This window comes from Gymnoscopelus braueri, assembly GCF_963280865.1.
Source record: "Gymnoscopelus braueri genome assembly, chromosome: 21".
In the NCBI taxonomy this organism is placed as follows: Eukaryota; Metazoa; Chordata; class Actinopteri; order Myctophiformes; family Myctophidae; genus Gymnoscopelus; species Gymnoscopelus braueri.
Window position 1 is genome coordinate 30,403,373 of NC_137623.1, and position 26,598 is coordinate 30,429,970.

Genomic DNA, 26,598 nt, shown 5'->3' on the forward strand with positions numbered 1-26,598 from the left:
ACAAAATAATATGTTGGTTTCCGGTTGGCGACCGACCCTATTAAATACGCGCAACCCAGATGATTTTATTGGCATTTGGAGTGAAAAAAAAAAAAAAAAACGTCTTACAAAAAATATATTTGGTGCGACCACATTCGCGAAGTTTAATAAAAGTTTTCTTTCGTCTAAAATATCATGTGCGCAAATGTTTTGTTTTACTATTCATGCGTCATTGCGTCATCGCGAGGAGACGGCAGCGCACGACAACAACAGCAGCACATGCATGTCCTCCTCCAGCCATGGACCTGTGTACAGTGTCTGTCGTCTGCCCGTGCAAACCACCTCCTAAAATAATTCGCTTGACTACTAAAACGTTTGCAGACATAATTAAGGAGGTGAAGCAGTGCCGATGTCAGTTTTCATCTGCAGCAGTGAGACACAATGCGAGGAGTTAGCCTCGGAATCGGAGCCTTCGTCATCTGCCCCTCAGTCAGCATTTGACCGATTGTTTGCAGCCCAACATAACGTGCACATGCCCACCGCCAAACAAGCTCAGAACAAAAAGGAGGAGTTGTTTAACGACGTACTAAACTTACTACGAGAGAGACAAGTCGGCTTCTCGGTCCCAGAGACGACGACCTGCGGATCCCATCTACTGACTGTATTAAAGTTCAGCTGACGTTACTGTGTAGTGTGAGAAAGCTAGCAAACGTTACCTATGTTTTTTTGTGTCACTAACATCACCAGCACTCTGCGCATGGGGTAAATAATATATAGTTTAGACAAAGCCTTCTAGTATAGTCTCGACAAATAGGCAGTGGTGGAAAGTAACTATTCTGCTGCATAGAAACATATGAAATCAGACAATTTGAAACCCCTATTAAAATCGTCTAGGACTACATTTGCAAGTGACTAAATAGAATGGGGCCATGACACAAAGGCTACAGACCACTTTTGCAGTGGTGTAAAGTAACTAAGTACATTTACTCAAGTACTGTACTTAAGTACAATTGAGGTATTTGTACTTTACTTCAGTATTTCCAATTTCCAACACTTTTACTTCTACTCCACTACATCTCAGAGGCAAATATTGTACTTTTACTCCACTACAATTATTTGAAAACCTTAGTTACTAGTTACTTTTCAGATATACATTTTGATATTATAAAACATACATTAACCACTTTAGCCCTATTTTATACATAGGCTATTTGAAAATAGCCGATCTACAAGCTCACAACGATGCGACGCGTTGTGAGCTTGTAGATCTGCTATTTTTTTTTTTTTACATTTTAGTACTTTTACTTTTGGTACTTTAAGTACATTTTGATACCAATACTTTTGTACTTTTACTCAAGTACATTTTGAATTGCGGACTTTTACTTGTAACAGAGTACTTCTACATTGCAGTATTCATACTTTCACTTAAGTAAAACATTTGAGTACTTTTTCCACCACTGCACTTTTTTTACACATGCATGTATCAATGGTGGCCAATAAAGACCTATTTACCTATTTCATAATACATCAAATTCATAGTGCTTTTCAAGGTTTTGAACAATTCAAAAAAGTAAAATAAACAACTTTGACCTGTCAGTCATCAATGGGTATTTACACAGTCAGGTGTAATTAAGAGTCAATATAAGCCCACCCATTTGAATGGGGACTTAAAATTACTTACTTAAAATACACCCATGTTACCCATTGACACATCAAGATGGCTGCTGTGGAATACTGTAGGTCTAAATTGGCCACCATTGAGACAGACAAAACAACATTGGTCTGTAGTCTTTGTGTTTTACAATTCAGTTGTCTGGGGAACAGTGTCATATATTTTAATAGCTACATTCTCTCAAATATTGCATTGTTGAACATTGGAAAGGGGGAAAAAAGTTTAATTTGAAATGTTTGTCATTTAAAAAGGTCTGTGAACTTTTCATGGACTGTTCATAAATGCTCAGTCAACAGATATCCAGTTTGATCCAGGGATAGCCAGTAGCTAAAATATCTGCTTCAAAACACTTTATTACTTGAAGATGTTTGTTTTGTATTAATATTTTTGGTATGTGAGTGATACAGCACTTTACTTTGGTACTTTACTTAGAGTTGAATTAAAACTCAAAAGTATTCAACCAGTGTGTGGACATTCTATTCGAAGTTTTCAATTGTTTATTGTTTGTTGTTTTCAGACACTATTTTGTAAGTGCAGTGTACATGAACCATTTAATGATTTAGAAATTGGTAACTCAGGAAAACATAGAATATATTAAAAAATAAGCATTAATATCGATCATTGCCATAGGAAAAAAAAAAAAAAAAGCTACCTACCCATCCTTCCCATGAGGAAATAAAATAAAATTCCTTGCTACCCATCATTCCCACAAAAAAATAAAAATAAAATAAAATAAATTCCCTACCTACTCAGCCCTAAAATGACAGCCAACCGGAAACCAAAGTTTTATTTTGTTAGGCCTAAGGGTACAGAGTCTAGTTTCATAGCAAAATTTTTAATTTTCTCGAATAGACTTAACTCATTCCCTGCCAAGAACGTAAAAAACGTAATTATTTTCAATTACCAATTCTGCCTAGGACGTAAAAAATGTAATTTTGAAAAAACTTAGATTTTAAAAGATCTCACCGTCCTTCATCTCTCGCAGTGACACATTTCATTGTAGCACACCCGGATACGGAAATGACGTTTCCGCCTGCTTCCTGTTTAAGTCCCCCTCTGAAACGGCATTATCTCGGCTTAGTTTTTTCCGCCGTGGAACGCTGTTTAGAAACTGCTACTACTGCAAAATGGAATGTCGCCGATTGAATATTTCTTCTCTGGGCCACTCGCACAACTACCCTGTGTGTCTACAAACAGTTGAACACGCAATCATAAGGGATTTAGCGAGGTCTGTGGCGAGGTGAAAAAGTAAGTACAGTAAGTGAGTTTTCCGTTCACATGGCGAAACATGGTGTTTTTACGCTGGGCTGGTGGACAGAGACTCCGCCCGATCGGAATTTCTGTTGTCTGAGCGACGTGCACGTATCCCCGGTGTGTTCATAAACGATTGGACTTGCGATCATAATGGAAAAAAAAATGTGTGAAAATGTTAAAGTTATAAAAAACACTAAATCGCTGGCAGTGGGCAAACACAGCCAGAAATAAGTCTGGCAGAGAATGAGTTAATACATAAGTGCTCTGTTTCAGTAAAGAGGAAGAACAGCTGTTTTTGTCTCCAGATAAGATACTTTCCACTTGATGTTACAACATGACTTATTTACAAATAAGTCATGTTGTAACATTATGTTATTACAATGTTTCCTTGTATTTTTAGTTACACTGCTAGTTGTCAACTGGCTTCACTTTGAAGTCAACCAATATAAATGACACAGTATTCTTTTACAACGTGTATAACAAATGTTATTTGTGGAGCATCCCGAAAACCACTTTTTGGGCCCAGAGCCCAGACCCACTGTTTGAGAAACACTGTGTTGGGCAGCTGTGTAAAAGCGTCAAAAACCGTGGCAGTGACTTTGTGTCTATAAGTGATAACGGTATGAATATCTCTGAGCCATTCAGTGATTCTTGGTATTCGGATGTCATTTGTCTAGTCGCGTTGTCACAATAGGCATATGGTTGGTGCTGTCAGCTGTGTGTGTGTGTGTGTGTGTGTGTGTGTGTGGTCTGTTCACCAGTGCACACTCCTGACCCAGCGTTACATGAAATGAGATCGGGAGCAGTGTTTCCTTGCTAGAGATTTGTTCTCTCTACTCTTCAGTGGCTTTGACAGACAGACTGACTCTTTAGGGCTGTCACGATTATGAAATTTTACATGACGATTAATTGCCACACAAATAATTGCGATTAACGATTCAATTGTGTTTCTGTCGTTGAACACTGGAACACATGAATACAATTTTGATTTGGCTTTGAAGTTGCACAGGGCAAATAACCTTAATGTACAAAAGCAGATCTACAAGCAGATCTACAAGCTTGTAGATCTGCTATTTCCACTATTTTTTTAAATGTTTGAAAATGTATGAACATTTTTCAACATGGAAACGATTATGAAGATCGTGCAAAAATAATTGTGATTATCTCAAATAATTGCGATTAGGCGATTATGAATAATTGTGAAAGGTCTATCTTGGAGTAAAGTAATTTGATTGTGGAAATACTCATTCTAACCCTGCTTATCAGAGCAGGGTTGAATCTCTCTATAGATGCCTATTGTTTGACTTTCGAATTTGTTTCTATCTCTGTCTCCCTTTCTAGCTCACTTCTCCGTTTCTCTCTCTGCATCTCTGCCTCTCTCTTTCATAACCTTTTTCCACAAAGTTAGCAAGTTTTTTTTTTGTGGGAAAACCAGCTACAAATAGGCGATTGGTGCCTCTCCTATTGCCATTAGTCAAGTATGCCTTTCTGTTGTTGTTTTGTTTTTTTCCTGCATGTAAAGGCACTGTGTGTGTGTGTGTGTGTGTGTGTGTGTGTGTGTGTGTGTGTGTGTGTGTACCTGTCATTCATATATTATGGGACAGCTTGTTACGCTGAGAGAGAGAGCAGAGTCGTGTGTCCTAATGGACTGACAGGCGCGAGTGGCCACGACGCGCTCATAACGCATTAACATACGCCGAGCTCGCTCGCTGCCTCTCCTCCAACACTGATCCAACAAATCTTTTATTCATCCTATCCGCTCTCTCTGTGCCACCCCCCCCCCCCCCACACACACACACCCCCACCTCCCTCTTGCAATTTGTTTATCCTCCATTTCAGCTGTGTATGTTTTCTCTCTCTCTCTTGTCGTGGGTGGATCTTTGAGGAGTTTACTCTAGTCTGTTGTCAGGTGAGAACGGATCCGTTTATGAGAGAAGGTGGGGGAGACAAATGTTCCACCTCTAAGCCGGTGGTTCCCAAACTGGGGGCCCCAAATTATTTTGGGGCGGGGGTTGGGTCCTTAACTTAATATGCAACATTGTCTTCTCACTCAACGGTAAACAAACCAACATACAGTATACAGTGTATACAGGGTATCTGCACATTTCTAAAGTAAAAAATGTATGACTTTCTAAGACCTTTTTAATACCAAATTGGCCAAATTGTCAAATATTTCAAGCAAGAAAGAGGCAAACATTGTGAAACTAGCCAATCTGCAAGCTCACAACGCCTCGCAGTGCATTGTGCATTGAACTGGTCCCCCAGTTCAAATATGATTATTTTGGGGGGTCACGGCCTGAAAAGTTTGGGAACCCTTGTTTTAAGCCATGGTCTGAGGCATTTCTGTACTCTCTTTAACTTTCACTTCGCGAGACTTGGAACAAGTCCGCCTGGTTGCCATGGTGGCGTGACATATGATTGTAAACCCAACCCTCCTAGGAATGTCACGATCATGACAGTTTACTTGACAATTAATTGTCATTCACTTCATTGCGATTAAATGCAATAGATGTTACTATGGCCAAAATATGGCATATTTAATTATTGTATGGTAATACAGTGGAAATAGCCAATCAACTTTGTACTTTTGAATACTTAAGTATAAGTATTTTAAATTGCAGTGTACTTTTATTTTCAAAAGCAAGTACACCATTACTTTCTAACTCGAGTACAAATTTGACTGAGCAACTCACGTGTAGCTGACTTATTTGAACAGGAGTATCTATACTAACTCAAGTACCGAGGTTGAGTACTTTGTAATGTACACCATTGCTCAACATGCTTGGACTGTTGAGAGCAGTAGGGTAGAGAACAATCTGAAACTATTAAGGCCCAGCACAGCCACAAGTAGCCGTATCATTAGCAACCAATTAGCTTCCCATTTAGGAAGTGTGTGTGTGCGGGGCTGTGCATATGTTTATGCGTGTCTGCGTGTCTCATCCGACTCAGCACTTTGCAAGGCGCTGAGTCGCCATCGTCCACAAAGCGGGAAGAAGCGAGGGCAGAGAGTACTTACTACTGTAGGGATGGGACCGATTTGGGTTTTTGAAAATCAATTCAGCAGCATTCATAGAAAAAAAATATGAATTATTACTATTTATTTTATTATTATTTTTCAATTAACTGCCACTATCAAGTTTGGAATTTGCATTAAAGCCCTGATGTTTTAAAGCAGTAGTTTAAGTAATTAAAGTCTGTACTCAATGTAAACGTTTTTACTACAATAATATAATAAATAGGATCCTTTCACAAACTTTGGAAGCCAATTGGTATGGAATATTAAAAAATCCTGACTGCCAGCGAGCGAGGGATATGTTATAGCGCAAGAAACAGTCCTGATATGGAGCATCGGCCATGCCATTGTGACATAGCCTGAACCAATCCAAAATTAACGAATGAATAACTAATGAGAGGAAAGGAAGCTGCAACGCAGCACGCTATCTACAACGTTTCACTGTTTGAACCATCCTGTGATATAAATATGAAGTAATGAGGGTCTCACTGTACCATTTGATGACGGTTTGAACTATAATGAAATGGGCTATAAATATGAGGTAACGAGGGTCTTAATATACCGTGAACAACCCTGAAATATAAACATGAAGTGCATCAGGAGCAATGTGAGCTAGAGAAGCTACGGTGTTAAAACTTCTGACAACCAAAATAGCTTTATTCCAGAAACGGGTGCAAAGCAGCGTGCAGATCTCCAATAAAAAAGGTTTGGGGGGGGACTCAGCCGCGAAACCTAACTAAAATAAAAAAGCATCATGGAGAGTTGCTTTTTATTGTGTTCATGTGTGAAAAGCTTGATTCGCATGTGTATGTTGATCCAAGCATACCGAGCACAAAAATTTCCTATGCTCAAGTCAGTCATGAAATTACTCAGTTTTGACTGGGAATGTGCACGTCTGAAAATCAACGACAGTGTTGTCTCAGCGCTGTAATCCCAAATTTTAGGTCATTGGAATATGTCGCTCAGACAGCAGATGTTTGCCTTTTGCTGCGGAAAGTTGTGACCTCATTGTGCAAAAGCAGATTGTGATGCTCAGCAGACCTCTCAGAATAAACCATGCTGGAAGCTTGATGTGGAGCGAATGAAATGAATTATAACTATCACACATCATTGTTCATTCTCAGCTTTCCACCTAGTTTTGCGCACAACGCCGTCTGATGCACAATGCCGTGTCATTGGCGGTGCAACAACGGTGCTTCATCCGTTAGACCAGTGGTCTTACGTTTTTCTCTATCAAAAAATTTGTTGCAGAACAAAGTTTTTTATACTATCATGTGGCACTATCATCAGTGTTGTGTTAATTACTGTATTTTTGTTTGTTTATTTACACATTATCTTTTCTATTATTAAGTTGGATTCATGCGCACGTGTATTTTCTTAACACATTGACTGCCAGAGTTTTTTCAGAACAGTCTGTAGCCTGCCAGGGTTTTGAACGATTTTGGTACCTTTTCGCAAAGCCACAGAATATTTTTCTCTAGTATGATTGATCCCCAGAAAATTTCTAATCACAGATGAGATTCAGGTGTGGTTTCACAAATGTCAACGAGGTCAATTTGACCTTGTTGTCATGTGTTGTTTGATGTTTGAAAATAGCTCAAAACCAGTAGTTTCAAACCAAAAAACATTTTGAATTGTTTGTCCGTTTCAATTTTAACATTGAAGTGGATGGAGCAGCAAATCTTTGGAAATTGTTATCTCCTTATTCGTTTGGAATATCGAAAGAGTGTCAATTATAAATAATTAGAAAAATCTTTTTTTGAAAAAAGTTTTTTTTTTTTTTTTTTTCAAGACGTTTTTAAACGTCTTTAGCAGGCAATAGCTAAATCCGCAAAGACGTTTATAAACGTCTTTGGCAGTTAATGTGTTAAAGTCTCAATAACTTTGTAAACTTGACCGTTGGCTTTACTTGGTTTGCTCTTTTTTCCCTCTACACCAAACCTCCCTGACGAAAATAGCAGATCTACAAGCACACAACGGTGCTAGGTGTTGTGTGCTTGTAGATCTGCCAAATACAATTTTGGAGGGCCTTGACATGAAAAAGGTTTGAACACCACTGATATAGCGACATACGTTTTTCAGAAAACTCTGAATGGGTTAGATGAAGTGGTCAACTAACAAGGCATGCCACTGCCAACATGGCCAGCTACATTAGCCAAGTGTCGCTCTCGGTAAGCTTTCTCCAAGCTTTTATGAACCCTGCCTGCAGCTTTAAGTCTTTCTACACGCATATGTCATCATTTTCTCTCTCCCAGCCATTTCTGCTTGGGTAGATGCTGTTGCCTTTATTCTGCTGATTGCATGGTGAGGTTACACATAGTTGCTGTCATGCATTAATGTCTAACAGATGCAGACACACATAGGGGGCCTGCGGAGATCGGGTGAAGATGTGTGTTGGAGCTCGTTGGCAAATTTATGTTATTTATTTATATAAAAAAAAAAGAAGCAGCAAAAGTCCTAATTTCAGCTTTGTCCTGTCATGTGTACACATGCCAAACGTAAGTAGCCCAGGTCAGGATAAAATCATGAGTGGATGAACGGATGAAAAAATAAATCCACATTCTGGAATTAAAGCTCCCTTGTTTTATTAGCTACTTTTCGTTCAAACTGCTCTCAGGCAATTGCCCACACAAAGTAAATAGGAGACTTAAGAAGAACCATACTTAACCAAGTGAAGTCTACCATTATTGGTAGACTTAGGTAATTATAAAGGTAATTACAAAACTGACATGAGACGTAACACAAATTAGAGACTCTGCATACAAATTACAATATGACATATTGAAATGTTTTAATTGCAGGGGTATTGCCTTACGTCAGAATTTATGCAGTAGCCCTGTATGCACCTGAACTAACGAAACTTCCAAACGTAGACACCTAGGGCCCTATTTTGCGCGTCTTAAGTACCAGGCCTAACTTAAGACCTGGTACTTACAGTACAGTCACAAGATTTGCTTGGTTATCAATTTCGGTGCAACAATTGTCTATCCAGCTGGCTCATTATGGACGGGCACATCATCACTGCTTCTGAATGCTACTTAGATGCTCCATTTAGCCTCAATTAGCATCAAATGAGCACATTTAAATGTTTCCTTTAATCACAGGTGTGTGCATGCCTGTCAACACTCCAAGCTTTGCTCTATGCAAGCAATAACATTTTGCTCAGAATCAGAATCAGTTTTTATTGTCACATCACAGGTTTACAAGGTAAAAAAGTGGGTGAAATTCTTTTTTGTACATCGTTCCCATCGCAACGTTAGTTTCCATAGAAAGAAGAGGGGGGGGGGAGAAGAAGAGGGTGGGGGGCAGGTGGGAAGGAGATCAAAACAAGAGAGCAACAGAAGGCCAGACAAGTTATCTACATATTTACAAATTACCTGAGATAATAAAAAAAACTAAAAAAACTAAACTAAGGTGCCTGAGCATAGCAGCAATGTATTGTATACTGTGCATGTTATACTTATATAGCCATAGGCTATGCAGGCAGAGACACTTTTTCCATTTCTTCTGCCGTTTCGATTGCGCAATAATTCAGAGTTCTACAACCTACGACTTTGTACATTTCAGGTGTAGATCAGACACATTCATTTTCATTCTATTATGCACGGAATACACACTGCAGCTGCATGGCTAGTACAACAAAAAAACGATTCTTTTTTTCCCATCAATCTGCATAAATATATAAATATATTTCCATATATATATAGATATAGATATAGATTTATATATATAGATATGTATGTTCTCCTATAGGTTCATTATAGCCTGTCACTATCGGGTTCGAGTGGCATCAGAAATCTAAAGTGCAAGCATGTCAGCCAAACGTGTGTGTGTGTGTGTGTGTGTGTGTGCACTGTGCACATACTCACGCTAGCGCAATTAGAATGAGTAAATACAGGTGCTTGCCCTTACACATTTGCTTGCGTGTGTGAGTTTCTATAGATGTGTGGATTGTTCCTTTTTAGTCTGCGTGTATCCCATCCCTTCTCATTATGTGGACTTTGGGGAAGGCAGGGGCATAGCCTGGTAAAGGCCTGCAGCCATAGCGAGACACAAGCGGGTGCAGACAGACCCAGTAACGGGCCCCTGCACCCTATCTATCACATTGCTCATTAAAGAACAACAATACATTTCTATTATCTCTCTCCCGTTCTCTCTTTCTTCTCTTAACGCCCAGGCTCTGTTCACATACATTCTCTGTCTCTCCCTCTCTCTATTTACATGTTCCTGGTAGAGATGTATCGATCCAAATTTTTTTCCCTCTCGATACCGATACCCATAACTTGCGTACAAATTAAAGGGTTTTAGAATCACTGATCTAGGAATAAATACAAATTCCACTAATAATTGTTAATGTGCAGCTAAGTTAGTTAGTAATATTATGTAAATAGTACAGTAAGAGTATAAAACAGTTCAACTGAAGCAATCAAAATATGACTGTAAATTAAATATCATGTGATAAATTACGTGGTATCAGAATGGCATAGACTGGCATACTCGCTGATACCGATACTAGCATTTTAGGCAGTATCGGCAGCTTTTCCGATACTGGTATCGGAACAACTGTAGTTCCTGGTTTCATGTCATCCTATCTTCACCTCCGCTCAGTGTGTTCTACCGTGTTACGCTATATACGGTACTTAGGATACAGTCCAAGAAAGTTAGGAAAAAAACGTATACCGTCCAGTAACCATCCGAGGAAGCGTATCTGATACACCAGAGGAGGGGCCGGAGGCAGCAAGAATTTAGACTTCAAATAGCCTTTTTGTGATAATGTGGCGTCTGAGGTTAAAGGAGTAGTTCACCCAAAAAAAATCTTATTTTCTATCAATTACACACCCCATGAAGCCTTGAATTCATGGCGATTCAAAGAGTCTAGTCTGCCGGTCATCAAATTATTGGCTTACGAATGCGACAAAAACAAAAAAAATCTCCATGAATTCAAGGCTGTATGGGGTGTGTAATTGATAGAAACTCAATATCAAACTGAACTACCCCTTTAAGGTGTGTGGCTATTGTCTTGAGGTGATAATGGCCGCTGGCCATAGCAGTTTCGGAAGTAATTCACACATTAACTTAACAATAGATGGCACACTTACTGTAATTAGTATTCAAACTGCACGTACATCATCACGAGTGCAACAACAACACGGTTAGAGCGGTTATTTCATTTGGTGACCACGCGCACGCATGTACGGGTGCATGTGCCGTGCGTGTGCCGTGTGGGAGGGAATAATTATGGTATTACCCTCCAAAAAAACTAGAACACACCACTGCCTCCACTCACTGTCTCTCTCTCCCTCTCTTCTCCATCCTTAACCCATTAAGACCGGGAACAAATCTGTGTAATGTTTTAGATTTCTTTGGCTATTCAAAAATAGCAGATATACAAGCTCATGTGCCGCGCTATGAGCTTATAGATATGTTTTGTTTCGAAAAATCGTGAAAATCTTTGAATATATATATATATATATATATATATATATATATATATATATATATATATATATATATATATATATATATATATATATATATATATATATATATATATATATATATATATTTTTTTTTTTTTTTTTTTTCAAATAACATTTGTAACTCAAATCTTGCTTAAAAAAAAAAAACATATGTTGCTTTAATATCAGTGATGCTCAACTTTTCCATGTCGAGGACCTCCCAAAACGATATGTATTTGGCCGCGGACCCCCATCTGAAAATATTTTGTTCCAGGGACCCCCAGAAGCAAAGATTTGAGTCACAAATATACATATATAAAAGATTTGCACACATTTCTAGATTTTTTTCAAAGAAATAGCAGATCTACAAGCTCATAGTGCGGCACTCAGTGCCGCGCTATGAGCTTGTTTATCTGCTATTTTTGAATAGCCCAAAGAAATCTAAAATGACACAGATGCTTTCCCGGTCTTAATTGGTTAATAACTAGTTATCAGAGGCCAAATGGAGCTCTCCAAACAGTGTGAGGCCCAATTCTAACAGCATTCTCTCTCAGCCCTCTATCATTTTTACTGTCCAGGGAAACTATTTGCATTAGTAAAACAGTCTGCCCGACGGCACACAAAGTCAACTACTCACAGCCCGCCCCAAACCTCATAAGGAGTTTGGCCATTGAATCACAATTGGTATTTGTTTGATATGTTATGGCAATTTTTGCGGGGTGAGTCAATTTTGTGCATCAGAAGGAAATTGTGTTGACACTCGTTCTCTTTCACTCACATTATAGTGTAATGCACGCTTCCCTCAGGGGACTAGTCCCATGATCTAAGTAAGTAGAGAGCTAAGTACCACAAGGGTGGAGCGATTGCCTGTTGTCTTCCTTCCATCGTGCTTGCTCCTATGTCCTCACTTTTTTAATTTAATCTTCGAACTACCACTTCCCTCCTCTCCTGTCCTTTCCTCTCCTCTCTTTTCATCGCCTCCTCTGCTCTCCTGAATGGGCTGCTGTGGTTCAGCACCGTAGCTGTGGTTCCCTTGGCTATTAAGGCATCTGTGGATGTTCTTATCCAGAGTATTACAAAGTGAAAGGTGATCAAAGAATAAGAACACAGATAACGATAACGAGTACCTTTTTGCACCGTTTTTCTGTCAGTGGTTTTCAAGTCTGCATCAGAGCAGTGTTGTTAAATTATCGACGCCAGCCTCTGAACAACGTTACTGTAAATGCCCCGAGTGTTGAGCTGTTCTGTGTTGTGAGTTTATCCCGGGCGCTCATCGCAGTGATTTTTCAGGGCTACTTTTATAGAAGGCTACTAAATTGCCTGGCAGTTCCAGTGAAAATGAGCCGACTGGGATCAGGAACAGCCCATATCAGAGATCAATGGCCTATAGCCAGCCTGCACATTTATCACGAGGCCCAAAGGGGTTGTACACACATAAAGCAACGTTTATCTTTACGTTTGGGTGCGTGCACTGTGCACACACACACACACAAATGCATGTAACAGTGTTATTGTATTTTTTCCCCCTCTGAAATGGTGTGTGTGTGTGTGTGCGTGCGTGCGTGCGCACACAGGATGAAATCAGAATAGCGTCTTGCAATCTTTCTTTAACGCACACTTTCACATATATGCAGTACTCAGACACACACACACACACACACACACACACACACACACACACACACACACACACACACACACACACACACACAAACTTGCACACATCAAATATTGCCTTTATTAATTAAGCCGCATGGAATAGCAGAGCTCCATAAAAGACGCCATCAGGAATCTGAATCCATTAGCCTGCCATCTCCTATACTACTGCCTTTAATTGGCTCTAACAGCTCCACTTGCGTGTGCGCTCGCACACGCGCCCAGACACAGACACACACACACACACACACACACTGCAAGTACAGCACAGATGCATACGTCACACACATAGCCCGCACGAGGCAGACATGACTTCACGCAACACACACAAACAAATGAAAGATGAAGTGGGAGGTCTTTGCATCGATATGGAGGAGATTACACCCAAAGACACAAAGTTCTCATACCGTGTGTCCACGCTCATGCGTGCACGCTGCTGTGGCTTTGTGGATATCCCACGATCCCCCTGGGCACTGGCCTCTCCAGTGTACAGCAGACTGTGACGGAGGGAGAGGAGAGAGAGAGAGGGAGTGTGTAAGGGGAGGATAGCTGGTACATAGAGGCCGAACCAGAGGAGAGGAGAAGCCAAGTGACCCATGGGGCTGTGTGTCTACAGCACACCTCTTTTTCCTCCTTTTCAGAGAATTTCAGACTTAAGAGACCAAAGGCACTATGTAGTCCACTGTGGGTTTCCATCCAGTGGTCTGAACGTCTGCTTTGATGGATGGTGCTTATGATGAATCCAGTCCTAATCCAGTGCATTTGTAGCAACAGAGATTCGGAACCACGGATGTCTTCATTTTTTTGACATTACTTTATATAGATTGCTTAATTTAGACAGGGCAGCAGTGGTGGAAGGGGATTTAATATATATATATTAAAAAAAATATATATACATTTTTTTAAATACAGTAAAATACATCATAAATAAACAGCGTAAAAGGGCGGTGAAAACCAATAGGCCTGCAAGCCTGCAACAGTTAACCACTTTCAACCTGGAATCCCTATTTTGGTCATGTCCTTATTATAATAATTTTCTACAATATTACAAATATTAGTACAAATAGTACAAATATTCTACTACAATTATTTGAAAACTTAAGTTACTATCTGCTATTGTCAAAAGATATTTTTTTTACATTTTTGAAAACTTGTGAAATGGGACATTCTGCATGATGCGTACTTTTACTTTTGGTACTTTAAGTATATTTTTTGATGCCATTACTTTTGTCTTTTACTCAAGTGCCGCGCTACGAGCTTGTAGATCTGCTATTTTTGGAAAGTTTTATCTGCAAATCTTTGAAAATATATTTTGTAACTGCTTCTGGGGATTTTTCAAATGTCTTCTAAATCCTAACACTTTTTTTTGGGAAGAAAAAGAAAAGGTGTTATGAGCTTGTATATCTGCTATTTTTGAATAGCCCAAAGAAATCTTAAAATGACACAGATGCGTTCCCGGCCTTGGAATGTGTTAACGTACTCTCGCGTAACAGATGCAACATACCGTTGTCTTTTTATCCACCACTCTATTGATAGGGAGACACCAGACATCAGTGTGCCTCTCACTGGAGTAGAGAAGGGCTGAGTAGTTTTGTTTGGGAACGGGAGGGGGCGGGGCAGACAGCAAATTGCAACTTGCCTGTGGTGATGTCATTTGGGTTGCACAGAGCGCATCGTTCGAAGTTGAGGGGGGGAAAAAAGTGTTGTGTTTGTAATGCAGAATGAAGCAAAGGCTTTGTACCGAACAGTTCAATATGGTTCAACCGTAACGCTGCTTCTCTACATGTAGTTTTAGTTCTGGTGACATAATGCTGACCTGTCCGTAGGGCTGTCACAATTACCACATTCTAGTTGATGATTAATTGTCATACAAATAATTGCGATTAGCATTTAACTCATATACCGCCAATCGCGCATTAATGCGATCTAGTGATTAATTGGGGTTTATATCTCTGATCGCGCTATTCTGCTTATTTTTCATTCTAGGTTTCGAGTTCCACTTACTTCACCCACACTGGGATCCGGTTTCATGACTTGGGTTCCGTTTCCGGTTTTACATTTTTTTCCCCAGTCATTTTCGGCCAGAGTAGGGAAAACCACGGTTTTTCACACGGTATAAAAAACTAACGGAGAGGTCCACTTCTATAATCTATGGTCTGGGTGACGAACAGTCATCGCCGTCATGTATCACATCGTATTTTTGGCCGATCGGAGAATCTGAGAACACGTCACATCCGGTTTGATGTATTTGACTGTTTGACTCTGTGTGTGTGGGGGGGGGGGGGGGGGGGCGATCAATGTGTCTATTTGCTGCTCTCTAGTGGCAGATTTGTCGTATGTGTTTAAAAAAGCACTCAGACAATTTATTTGAATGAAAAATTACAAAATAAAAAAATAAAAAAACACGCAAATCGCTGGCATAGGGGTGAGTACATTAGGAATAAACTCTCGCAGTCAATGAGTTAATTGTGTTTCTGGCATTGAACATTGGAGCATATGAATCAGAATTTAATTTCCGTTTGCCTTTTAGGCTCTAGACATATATTTAATAACATTGTACTAAAAATAATGATAATTTAAAATGGCCTTTTCTGCTTTTTAATATTTTCATTTGACGATTATGCAAAATATTTATGATTATCTCAAATAATTGCGATTAGACGAGTATGTCATAATTGCGACAGGCCTACCTGTCCCAGATGAGCTCTGGATGGCTCTGCTTTATAGACCAGCAGAGCTGTATTTTGAAATCAGCAGCCAGGGAGTCTTCTCCACTTATTGGTATTATTTAGTAAGCACTCGAGCAGCAGCATTCTGAATCAACTGCAGCTAGCTAATCTATTTATGGGGGGAGACTTGTAAAAACAGAAGACACCACTATGATAGCCGTGTCTACTGAAGATGAAAGCATGGACACATTGTTTTCCAAATCCTGCTGAGACATAAGTCTGTTAATCTTTAATATATCCTTAAAGGGATTTTTCATTTTCAAACATGTATTGAGCCATGTTAACGTCTACTCAGGCTTTTGTGAGCACCCCTGACAGTTTTTTTAAGTTGCTTGATTCAGTATTTAGATATTTTCATTTTATCAGACATGCCCCCTTCCTATACAAACACATTGTAACTTCAAACATTTTTCTTTTATTTTATTTTGTAAAATAAAAAAATCCACACACACAAAAACAAAAAAAGAACACGCTAAAATGAGTGAAATATCCCTTTAGGGTAATTGTATGCTGACACTCATAAAATTCAGGTCTGCAGTGCTACACCAAGTTTCCTGATGTGGGTTGTGCTTTTTAATATTGCTGATTGAAGCTGAGCACTGACTTTTAATTGGACTTCCTTTGGCTCCAAAACAACTTGAATGACTTAATAACAACTTAATGTAATAGGCAAATAGGCTTAATAATAGGCAAAAGATTCCACGGAAATAGCAGATCTATGAGCTCAAACCACTGATTAGTTGTCATTTTATTTTTCGGTCATTCGGTGTTTGTTTCTGTCTCTGTGTAGCCTGGTAGCAGTGCTGGGTTGGTACAGGACGGGACAGGACACCACAGACTCTGGAGAGGCCATGATGGGATATTTCTCTATTTGCACGTCTCTGTTCTCTCTTGTTCTCCCCACAGGGAGAGACTCTCCGTCTATCTCTCTCTCTCTCTGATCAGTATTCCATGCATGTACCCCTGCATGTTAGTCCATAGAAACTGTCAGAGAAAGTGAGATGGGTGGGGGGGGGCTAGAGGATGAGAGAATGAATGAGAGAAGATTGACGGAAACAGGCATGAAATAAATAGGTGGGGAGGGATGAACGAAGAGTGAGAGATTAAACAGACAATGGGGGGGGGGGGGGGGGGGTTGAGGTCCCTCTTCAACCCATTATCTCATCAGCGCACTATAATAAAAAGGACAATTTACTCCCTGACACAACTGCATTTCCTTTTCCACCTCCCACTACTGTGTGTCTGACTGTCTGTCTGTCAGTGCATGTCTGTTTCGATGTGCTTCTGTCAGCAGTGGTGTAAAGTAACTAAGTACATGTACTCAAGTGCTGTACTTCAGTACAATTTTGAGGTATTTTTTACTTCAGTATTTACAATTTTCAATACTTTCACTTCTACCCCCACTACATCTCAGAGGAAAATATTGTACTTTTACTCCACTGCAATTATTTGAAAACTTTAGCTACTTAATTATTATTACAAAATATACATTAACCAATTCAGCCGTATTTAAACTTTGGCTATTTGAAAATAGCCGATCTACAAGCTCACAACGTGTCGCGATGCAAGCTTGTAGAGTTGCTAATTTCAAAAGATTTTTTAAAATACATTTTAGACACGACAACTTGTGAAACGGAACATTCTCTGCATAATGAGCAGAGTACTTTTACTTTTTGGTACTTAAAGTAAATTTTGATGCCGATACTTTTGTACTTCTACTCAATTAAATGTAGATTACTCAGACTTTTACTTGTAATAGAGTATTTCTACATTGCAGTATTGATACTTTTACTTAAAGTAAAACATGTGAGTTCGTTCTCCACCACTCTGTGTGTGTGTGTGTGTGTGTGTGTGTGTGTGTGTGTGTGTGTGTGTGTGTGTGTGTGTGTGTGTGTGTGTGTGTGTGTGTGTGTGTGTGTGTGTGTGTGTGTGTGTGTGTGTGTGTGTGTGTGTGTGTGTGTGTGTGTGTGTGTGTGTGTGTGTGTGTGTGTGTGTGTGTGTGTGTGTGTGTGTGTGTGTGTGTGTGTGTCTGTCTGTGCATGTCTGTTTTGATGTGCTTCTGTCAGTCTTCGTCAAGGCCAATAATTCCCAGCCTAACTCCTGCAGTGCATCTGTAGGGTGAACACACTCCACAGTCTGTGTGTGAGCCCAGATTATGCCCATACAGTATATGGAGATCACCACTGTCACTGTGACAGGAATAATTGTTTCTGTATGGATAAGACACCGTGGCACAAGGTGACGGGATATAATTATCTTTAACATGACAGTGCAAACAAACAGACACTTCACCGCCATTGCAACACGTGGCTATTGATGGGTTGTCTCCTCTTGACAAGCTTTTTTTTCTCCTTTCACTGGCAACTCCATTCTTGACTCGCGAATCGACTGAATAGCGGCAATTTTCTTTCATTTCGGTTCAGGCTTTGAGAGAAGACAAGGCCGCACGCTGTGCTGTATGTAAAATCAAACCCTGCTGGGCCTGATTCACAAGCCAAACACAAGCAGCGGTTGAGAAGGAGCACAGCGGCTATGGGTTGCCTCATATTCGCTTGCCCTCGGGTGTCATTCATTAGCACCCGCCCACACACACACACACACACACACTTTCCCTTAAACAAGGGGCCTGTCCTTTCCCTGGCCCCTTCTACATTTCGACGACCTTTTACCCTGCCGAACCCTCCACAATTAGCCCTTTCCTACTACAGAGTCATTCGGCATGGAGCGTTGTGTCATTAATTAAGGGTGCATTATTCCCTCTCTTCAAAATAGATTTTTCTCTTCTTCTTTGGCTTCTATGTCTTCCCCTTTTATGATACGCTGAATAGATCGTGCCTTCTCCTCCTCCTCCTCCTCCCTGTATCCTTCTCTCCCAGACTCATCCATCAGCTTGCGCCGAAGCCACAATTATGCTAACACTTGGGCTTGTTATGACAGTGGCGAGCTCGGCGCATCAGCCACTTATCGACTAAATGAGTAATCCTGCTCTCTCTTAAAAGCAGAGCACGCAATCAATCAGCAGTGTGTGTCCCCCAAACAGCCCCCCCCCCAAAAAAAAACAACAACAAGAAAAAACTATCCTTATTATTCCCATCTGCTTTTATTTGTGATCACAGGGAGTGGATGGGACAGCCTCACTTCAAGTACAGCAGATGGCTTGATTAATCCTGGTTGTGTCAATACAGTATTACGTGTCACAATTTCCTGCTTGCACCTCCTCATCCTCATTGGAATCTGTTAAAGTGCGCTCTCTTCCACTCTCTTCAGAAAGTACATGGTTTCAAAAACATGTCTTTTGTTGGGGTTATGTCATCTGGCCGAAGTGGTGCTTTAACATATTATGAAAAGACCACTACAAATCTCTGCTGGTGCCATGTGGCCAAGCCTGGCAGTAGGTTTTAGCTTGTAGAATCAGAGGCAGACGGACACAGAGTTAAAAGCTCACCATCTCTCTGAGTCCTCCAGCTTTCAGACGCTCCGCTGTTCCCCTGGGACCCCCTGCCGAGTGCCGCCTAGCCCCGAGTCAACCCCCTCCTCTGGGGACATGTCGACACGACTGACTGGGCAGCTTTGGAGCTCTGCAGGAACTTGTGTGTGTGTGTGTGAGAGAGAGAGAGTTTGTGTGTGTGTGTGTGTGTACACGTCTCTCTCGCTCTCCCTTTCCGTTTAATGTAACGTGCATCCCCATGGGTGTGGCTGTTGTGGTAGGAAGGGGCGTGGAGGGAGCGCGGGAGTCCAGCAGCTCTGAAACCCCAGGAGAGTACGTTGACACTGAGCCATGGCAGAGGGGGAGTCCTCTCCTCTCAGAGAGCCAACAGCACCAAGACACTTCAAATACACTGACTGACAGATAGGGACTGAGAGTCCAGCCCACCGCCCGTCCACATTTATACATTATACTTACTCGGAAAAGAGGTTATACTGTGTGTGTGCGCGTGTGCGTGCGTGCACCACTGTTTCCCAAATAGTGGGTTGGGACCCGGGTTGCGGGCCAATTCTTTTCCGGTCGCGAGTAAATATCCCTGTTTTTTTATTTCCTACGTTAAAAACAAATTTTATAAATTTAAAATACTTTCTTTTTTGTTTAAACAAAAAAAGTCACAACTTTTCATCAATTAAAAACAATTCCAACAGTATTTCATAAATAAAATAAAATAAATCTAATAATCTCCATAAATTGAAAACAATGTCAGTCACATTTATTTAATAAACAAAATCTAAAAAATCTAATTTCCATAATTTGAAGGGGGAAAAAAAGTTTAAGAAGTAGTGAAAATAGCAGATCCACAAGCTCACACACACAGCGAAGCGACGTGTTGTAAGCTTATTGATCTGCTATTTTCACTAGTTTGGGTCCCCGGCAAACGTCTAATTTCTCTTTTGGGTCTCGAGCTAAAAGGTTTGGGAACACATACATGCATGAATGCATAAATGTCAGTCACATTTGCTGAAAAAATATTTGTGTGTGTGCGTGTGTCACTGAACCCTAACAGCCGGTGACATTTACCTGCCCTGAAATTAGACCTACAGCTTGCAAAGGGCACTGCTTGATTACTCATGCAACACACACACACACACGCACGCACGCACGCGCGCACGCACGCGCGCACGCGCGCGTACACACACACACACACACACACACACACACACACACACACACACACACACACACACACACACACACACACACACACACACACACGTCACATAGATAGATACAGTCTAAATGAACAGACTGTCACATCCAACTCTACTAAATGAACACAGTCTCACACACACACACACACACACCTAAACACACCAAGTAAACAAGCACATGCACACAACACAGTCACATGCAAATAAATGAACACACACATGCACTAACACAGTCTCACAAACCATCACACACACACCCCCCCCCCCCCCCCATACATACATACACAAATTAAAAACAAAGTTTTGGATCCTGCCCTCCACCACAGAGAGTAGGGCCCTGTCCTCAATATCATGGATATTTAGCTAAATTAACATTTCCTCTGTGATTGGGCCTCTCAGTCACACAAAAACAGTGTTTAGTCTGTAAAGCAGAGACTGGGAAAAAAGAAAATCATTCTAAAAATCTGTTTTGGTTGAACGTGTGGCCATGTAAAATAAAAATTGCTTTTACATGTGTACGAATGTTTTTTTAATATAGGCATTTAGCAGACGCCTTTTATCCAGAGCGTCTGACAATAAGCAAAGTAAACGCATACATAAAATGCAGAGAGACAGTGTAGTGCCTCAGTAAACTTGGACCACAGGTAAACCAAGAACCTAGCATCAGTCTAAACAATTTACTATCAAAAAAACATAACCTCGCATCTGGCTAAATAACATGCTAAATTCAATTGCATTTAAACCTTTGCACAAGTCTGCATGGTCGTCAAGGCTAGGTCAAGTGCTACATACAGTGTATGTTGACGCAACGACCGATATTTGACGCTTGCCACAGTCCACTCGTAGAAATTGAAAAATATGTTTATTAGGGCCCGAGCACTGGGCCAGTGTGAAGCCGTATAAAACATTTAAGGAATAATAAATTGCATTTTTGATGGCCTAAAGGTGTTCAGGAAGTTACAAATCTTTGCACACATTTCAGAAAAATGAAAAAAAATTATATATTTTACATGGGTGTGGCAAAGTGACTCAATAGTGCTCCCCGCTGAGGGTAGGAAGCCGGGCAAGGCACAATCTCTGTCGCTGCACTATAGAGCAGTGGTTCCCAAACTTTTTAGCTCAAGACCAAAAGAGAAATTAGACTATGCCCGGGACCCAAACAAGTGAAAATAGCATATCTACAAGCTATTTTCTATTTTCATTTAATTGTATTTTTTAGATTTTTTTTATTTTATTTATGAAATATTTTAGATTTTTTTTTTAATTGATGAAAAGTTCAGGCTTTTTTTAAATGTGGGAAACGGGGGGGAAAATGCGACCCATAAAAGTTGGTCTGCGACCCACTGTTTGGGTGCACTAGAGACTCCTACAGGTTGGTAGGGGAGCCTGTTCAACGTGTTCCTCTGCGCACGCGCTACGCCTTCCAAGTGAAACTGGTGCTTATCTCTATACCCTCTGTACTGTAGAGGTTAGCAGTATCACACATGAGTCTGAGGAACATTGGTAGAAAAGAAACGATGAAAGGGGAGGGTAGTCTTAAATAAAACATCATAGAATCCATAATATAGATGTGCATGTGCCCGCGTGCACACACACACGCACAGACACACGCACAGACAGCTGCATAGGCCAGTAATGATCAAGCATTTAGTCAGCAATCACTGTGGTCTACTTATTAGTGTCAGTTACTGAGCCAAATAGACATCTGCACTCAGTCACCCTGACCTCTCTCTCTCTCTCTCTCAATTGCTGGCTCTCTCACTCCTACTTCTTCTCCATTCCTCCTTCTCTCCCCATCTCGCTTTCTCTTTTCTCCATCCCCTTTACCCCTTTCTTTATAGCTCTCTCTTTGACATTTGCTCTCCAGCTCTCCCTCGCTACCCCTTCTCTATCCCTCCCTCCCTCCCTCTCTCTTGTTCCCCCTCTCTTGTCACTTCCTCAAGCCTCATGGGTGGTTCTTGCTCACACACAGAGGGAGAGCGAGAGAGGGAGAGAGAGCTCAGCGGAGTGGAAAGGACTCTTCCTTGCATTCCCTGTCTTTCTGTCCTGCCTTACCCCATCCCTCCCTCCCCTCCATCCCTAGAGCGGCCCCCGTTCAGAGATAATTGTCTCTTTGTGTATTCCGCTTTTCCTTCGCTTGATAGTCCTCAGCTGGGAGAGAACGGAGATGAAAAAAGAAAAGAAGCAGAAAAACGGAGAGAAAGGGGTGTAAGCGTTTGATTTTGCACCGATTTACACGAGGCTGTTTATCAAGGGAAAAGATCAGTGATCTGAAAGGACGAGCTAACGAGCGCAATCACAACTGTCAACTGTAAAACAAAGGGTTTGTCTCAGAACGGGTCAAAAGGTCTGTGCAGTACTTCAGTGGTTCCCAAACTGGGGGTCCCCAAATGATTATTTAAATTTTGTTTTGGGGGGGGGGTCCCCAGATGATTAGCTTAATGTGCAACATTGTTTTCTCTCTCAACTGTAAACAAACCAACATACAGTATAAGTGTATACAGGGTATCTGCACATTTCTAAAGTTGCAATTTAATGACTTTTAAGACCTTTTTAATACCAAATTGGTCAAATTGTCAAATATTACATAAGAAAGAGGAAAACATTGTGAAAATAGCCGATCTACAAGCTCACAGCGCCTCACAGTGTGAGGCATTGTGAGCTTCCTAGTTTGGCTATTTTCACAATATTTATCTGTGGAACCGAGTCAAACTAAATGTAATGCTTACAATTCCAAGTGTTTGTTAGCGTGGGTGTGGGGGTGCCCAGTTAAAACATTTTGGGGGCTCGCGGCCTGAAAACGTCCTGAAACGTTGGGGAACCCTTTCAGTACTAAAATGGTGCTATATAAATGCTGGGAGTGATATTGTCATGTATGTACAGTATGTGATGTACTGTATGTTAAACCATCTCTTCTCCTCTCCCCCTTCTTCTCCACCCCTCCTCTCTCCCTTGTCCTCGCCTCTTCTCTTCTCGTATCTCCCCTCTATCCTTCTCTACCCGTTCCCTTCTCCTCTTCCTCCAGTCTGTACGGCAGACACATGCAGGCCAACCCGGAGCCTCCCAAGAAGAACAACGACAAGAGCAAAAAGATCAGCCGCAAGCCACTGGCCGCCAAGAACAAATGAGCAGAGAAGACTACGAGACCTAAGGAGGATGAGGGGGAACGGGCCTCTCCCAGCCTTACCTTTCCACTGCATGTGCCTTTTAACACACCCAACCCCCTTATGTTTTCTTTATTTATTTATCTTCCATTTTATACCGCTGTAAAAGACACGTTGTCAAACTCTCTTGGAAAGTGTTGTTAAGTGCGTCATATTGTGAGATCTCACAGTGTATTGTGATTTGGACCGTAATCCCCACTGTGATGCCCTGTCTCAGCGTTCAGACACTGTCCGTGTTTGGCCTGGTTGGGGGGCGACGGGAAAATTGGTTCATGTAAAGAACAGAACGGAATAGGAACTTTTTGTTGCCGCTTTCGCCCTATTAATTTGTTGTTTGTCGTGGGGTGCTGTCCAATGCTCTGCCTTGTTGTGGTAATTGTACACACACACACCCTATGACACCCTGTTCGACAGCCGTCCTTATGTCACCAAAGATTGGACTATAACGTTATCATCATATCCATCCCAAATCTTAAAGGCCGAAATTCAACCACCGCTGAAGCGAGTGTAAACATTTAAAAGAGAGTGACTGCTTTTTATTATTGTTCTTAGCTGTCACCTGCTGTATTTGTCCATGGCCAGGGGTCAGTCCAACAATCGTGCTAGAATAATGTGTTCATTGAAACCTGATGTCTTTGTAATATTTGTATCCATTGTCATTTTACTCACAGTTCTTACTAGCATTGTTACTTTGGATGGATATGTAGATGAAATGAACACTCCCAGTCCCAATTAAGTCCCAGCTTTTTTTCTTTCATTCTGCCTTTTGTCATTCGCCGGGTTGGTCAGCCATTATGTATGTAGCTGCTGCGTTTGATCTGGCGTGTTCTGCCGCAAAGCACCTTTGTGGAGAACAGGCCACTGGGGAGCGTTCGTGAGGCCATTAGCCTAACCTCAGGATTTGACTTCAGAGAGCTCTAACAAGCAGAGTGGGGCCAGGGGAGAGGGAGAGACAGAGGTGGGGGTGAGGGTGGTGAGGAAAAGGCGATATTCCACAAAACTCATTCTCTTACGTGTGCTCTTTTCTTGCGAGCGTGTGTGTGTGTGTGTGTGTGTGTCTGTGTCTCATAACATAGCCAGGCCGAGTCGCAAGTGGGATTTGTGAGGGTTTTAGGAGTCTTAGCTCTGTCGGATCTTAGCCTCCAGGGAGGAGTTGTAAAGTTACACATTGAAACCTTAACACACGCATAGTCGCACACACACACACACACACACACACACACACACACACACACACACACACACACACGTGGTGTTGTTTTCTTCCTTGCCTTGTTTGCCAAAGCGGAGTTGTGTAGGAATCGCCCCATGTCTCTGGTGTTCAATTGTTTTCCTGCGGACCGCAGCCTGGCCCAAAATACCCCAAAGCCTCTTTAGCCAATGGAAACAAGTGGGTCGGAACAATTGGGTGCCGGTGTTCTCTCAGAAACCTGACAGACTCCGTATTCGGACGATGTAGCAGAACACAACCATTGCTTAATTACCCACGTGTACCCCAACTAACCAGTCTCAAACTGAACTCAATTACGGCTCCTTGTTCTGAAGTTCCTCTTGGTGATGCCTGAAGGGTCGGCTGTGTGTGTGATTTTCAATTGTTCTATTTTGATCCCGGAGCTTTGACTGCCTCTTGTTTTTTATCTGGGACAAGCCAAGCCAGCAGTAGCCTGGATTCTCACTCGCAAAGGATTATTAGTTTTTTAAACATGTTGGAGAAGCCCCCTCGCCATGCAGCTGTCCTTCACATTTCAGCCTGTTAAAAAATATACGAATGTAATCCTTTTTTTTAATGATTTATTTATCATGCTTTTACCATGTGCCACGATATACTGTATGTTTAACAAGCTCTGTTTATCAGCCATTTTGAATAAAGCAATCGATTTTGTTTTTGCCTTGTTTAGCATTTATCTAAATAATATAATATATAGGCAGGTAAGCTGCTTGTTGCTTATATCATTTATTTATATCAACATAATTAAAACCGTGTCGGCATATTTAAAACAAAACCATGGCATCTTTGAAGACCATTGTCGACTCCGATGACCGTCGCTCCTCCCTGACTTGTCACAGATGTTTGGGGTGAGTGCACTGATTCATGACAACCCAGCAGTGTTAGTTGCTTAGCATTTCTACATCAAAGATTGTGATTTGAAATGTTAAGTGTTGAGTTTTAACTTTTCACTGGTCCACAGTTCCTTTGTTAGTGCTTCACGCGAGGACATAAGCTCTCTAATGTCATTGATATTACAGCTGCACAAGTTCACGAACTATGAAACTGATAAGTAAAGTCATGTAGGATGAGATGTTCACACAGTTACATCTGGAAGGTGGCAGACCATGCCAGCAGCATAGTCTCAGGAATGAGACATCAAACGTGTGTGTGTGTGTGTGTGTGTGTGTGTGTGTGTGTGTATGCGTGTATGCGTGTGTGTGTGTGTGTATGCGTGTGTGTGTGTGTGTGAGACACTGCCTAATATGGGGATGGAAAAGAAACCGATTGTCAACCCATACACATGCATGACATAATTAACATTGAATTTAGTACGGATGTCCCAATCAAACCACCCAAAACGTTATGTTCAGCATGTTAACCATAAATGTCTGTGATTTCCAGACGCACTGAATTTAGGCTATATTACAGTAGTTTTGGTACATGCATTTCTGAAGGTTGCCATTCTAAACCGTCAAAGGGGCAGCAATGAATTTGCACAGACATTAAGATTCATAATTTGGGGGAGTTTATAGGGTATGTTATCAATATATTTTTTGGTGTTAGTCTAACTCTAACATGTTATTGTGCCGGTGTATTTTCATGTCTGGCACATCCCACAAGTCAGGGGGACAAGAGTGATGTAATTACCTCTTTGGTGGTATTATAGATCCTATAAGATGGATGGATAGGTTCCTGATTGGCTAGAGCCAGTCCAAAGCCTCACAGGATGTGTAGCCCATAGGGGAGGGACTATTGTTGACTGATATTAAAATGATTTGAGAATTGTGGTCTGTATCTTGCTGACTGCGTGCACAATAATTATGA

At 41.1% G+C, this 26,598-nt stretch overlaps 1 protein-coding gene across 2 annotated transcripts in view; it reads left to right on the top strand.

The window, feature by feature from the left end:
• Positions 1 to 25,446, top strand: part of rsu1 (Ras suppressor protein 1) — a 62,456-nt gene extending 37,010 nt beyond the window's left edge. For both annotated transcript variants that reach the window (XM_080418365.1, XM_080418366.1), the window contains exon 9: positions 23,426 to 25,446. In XM_080418365.1, coding sequence (XP_080274491.1) covers positions 23,426 to 23,528 — 103 coding nt within the window. In that variant the 3' untranslated portion in view covers positions 23,529 to 25,446. The remainder of the gene's footprint in view (positions 1 to 23,425) is intronic.
• The last annotated feature ends 1,152 nt before the right edge of the window (positions 25,447 to 26,598 follow it).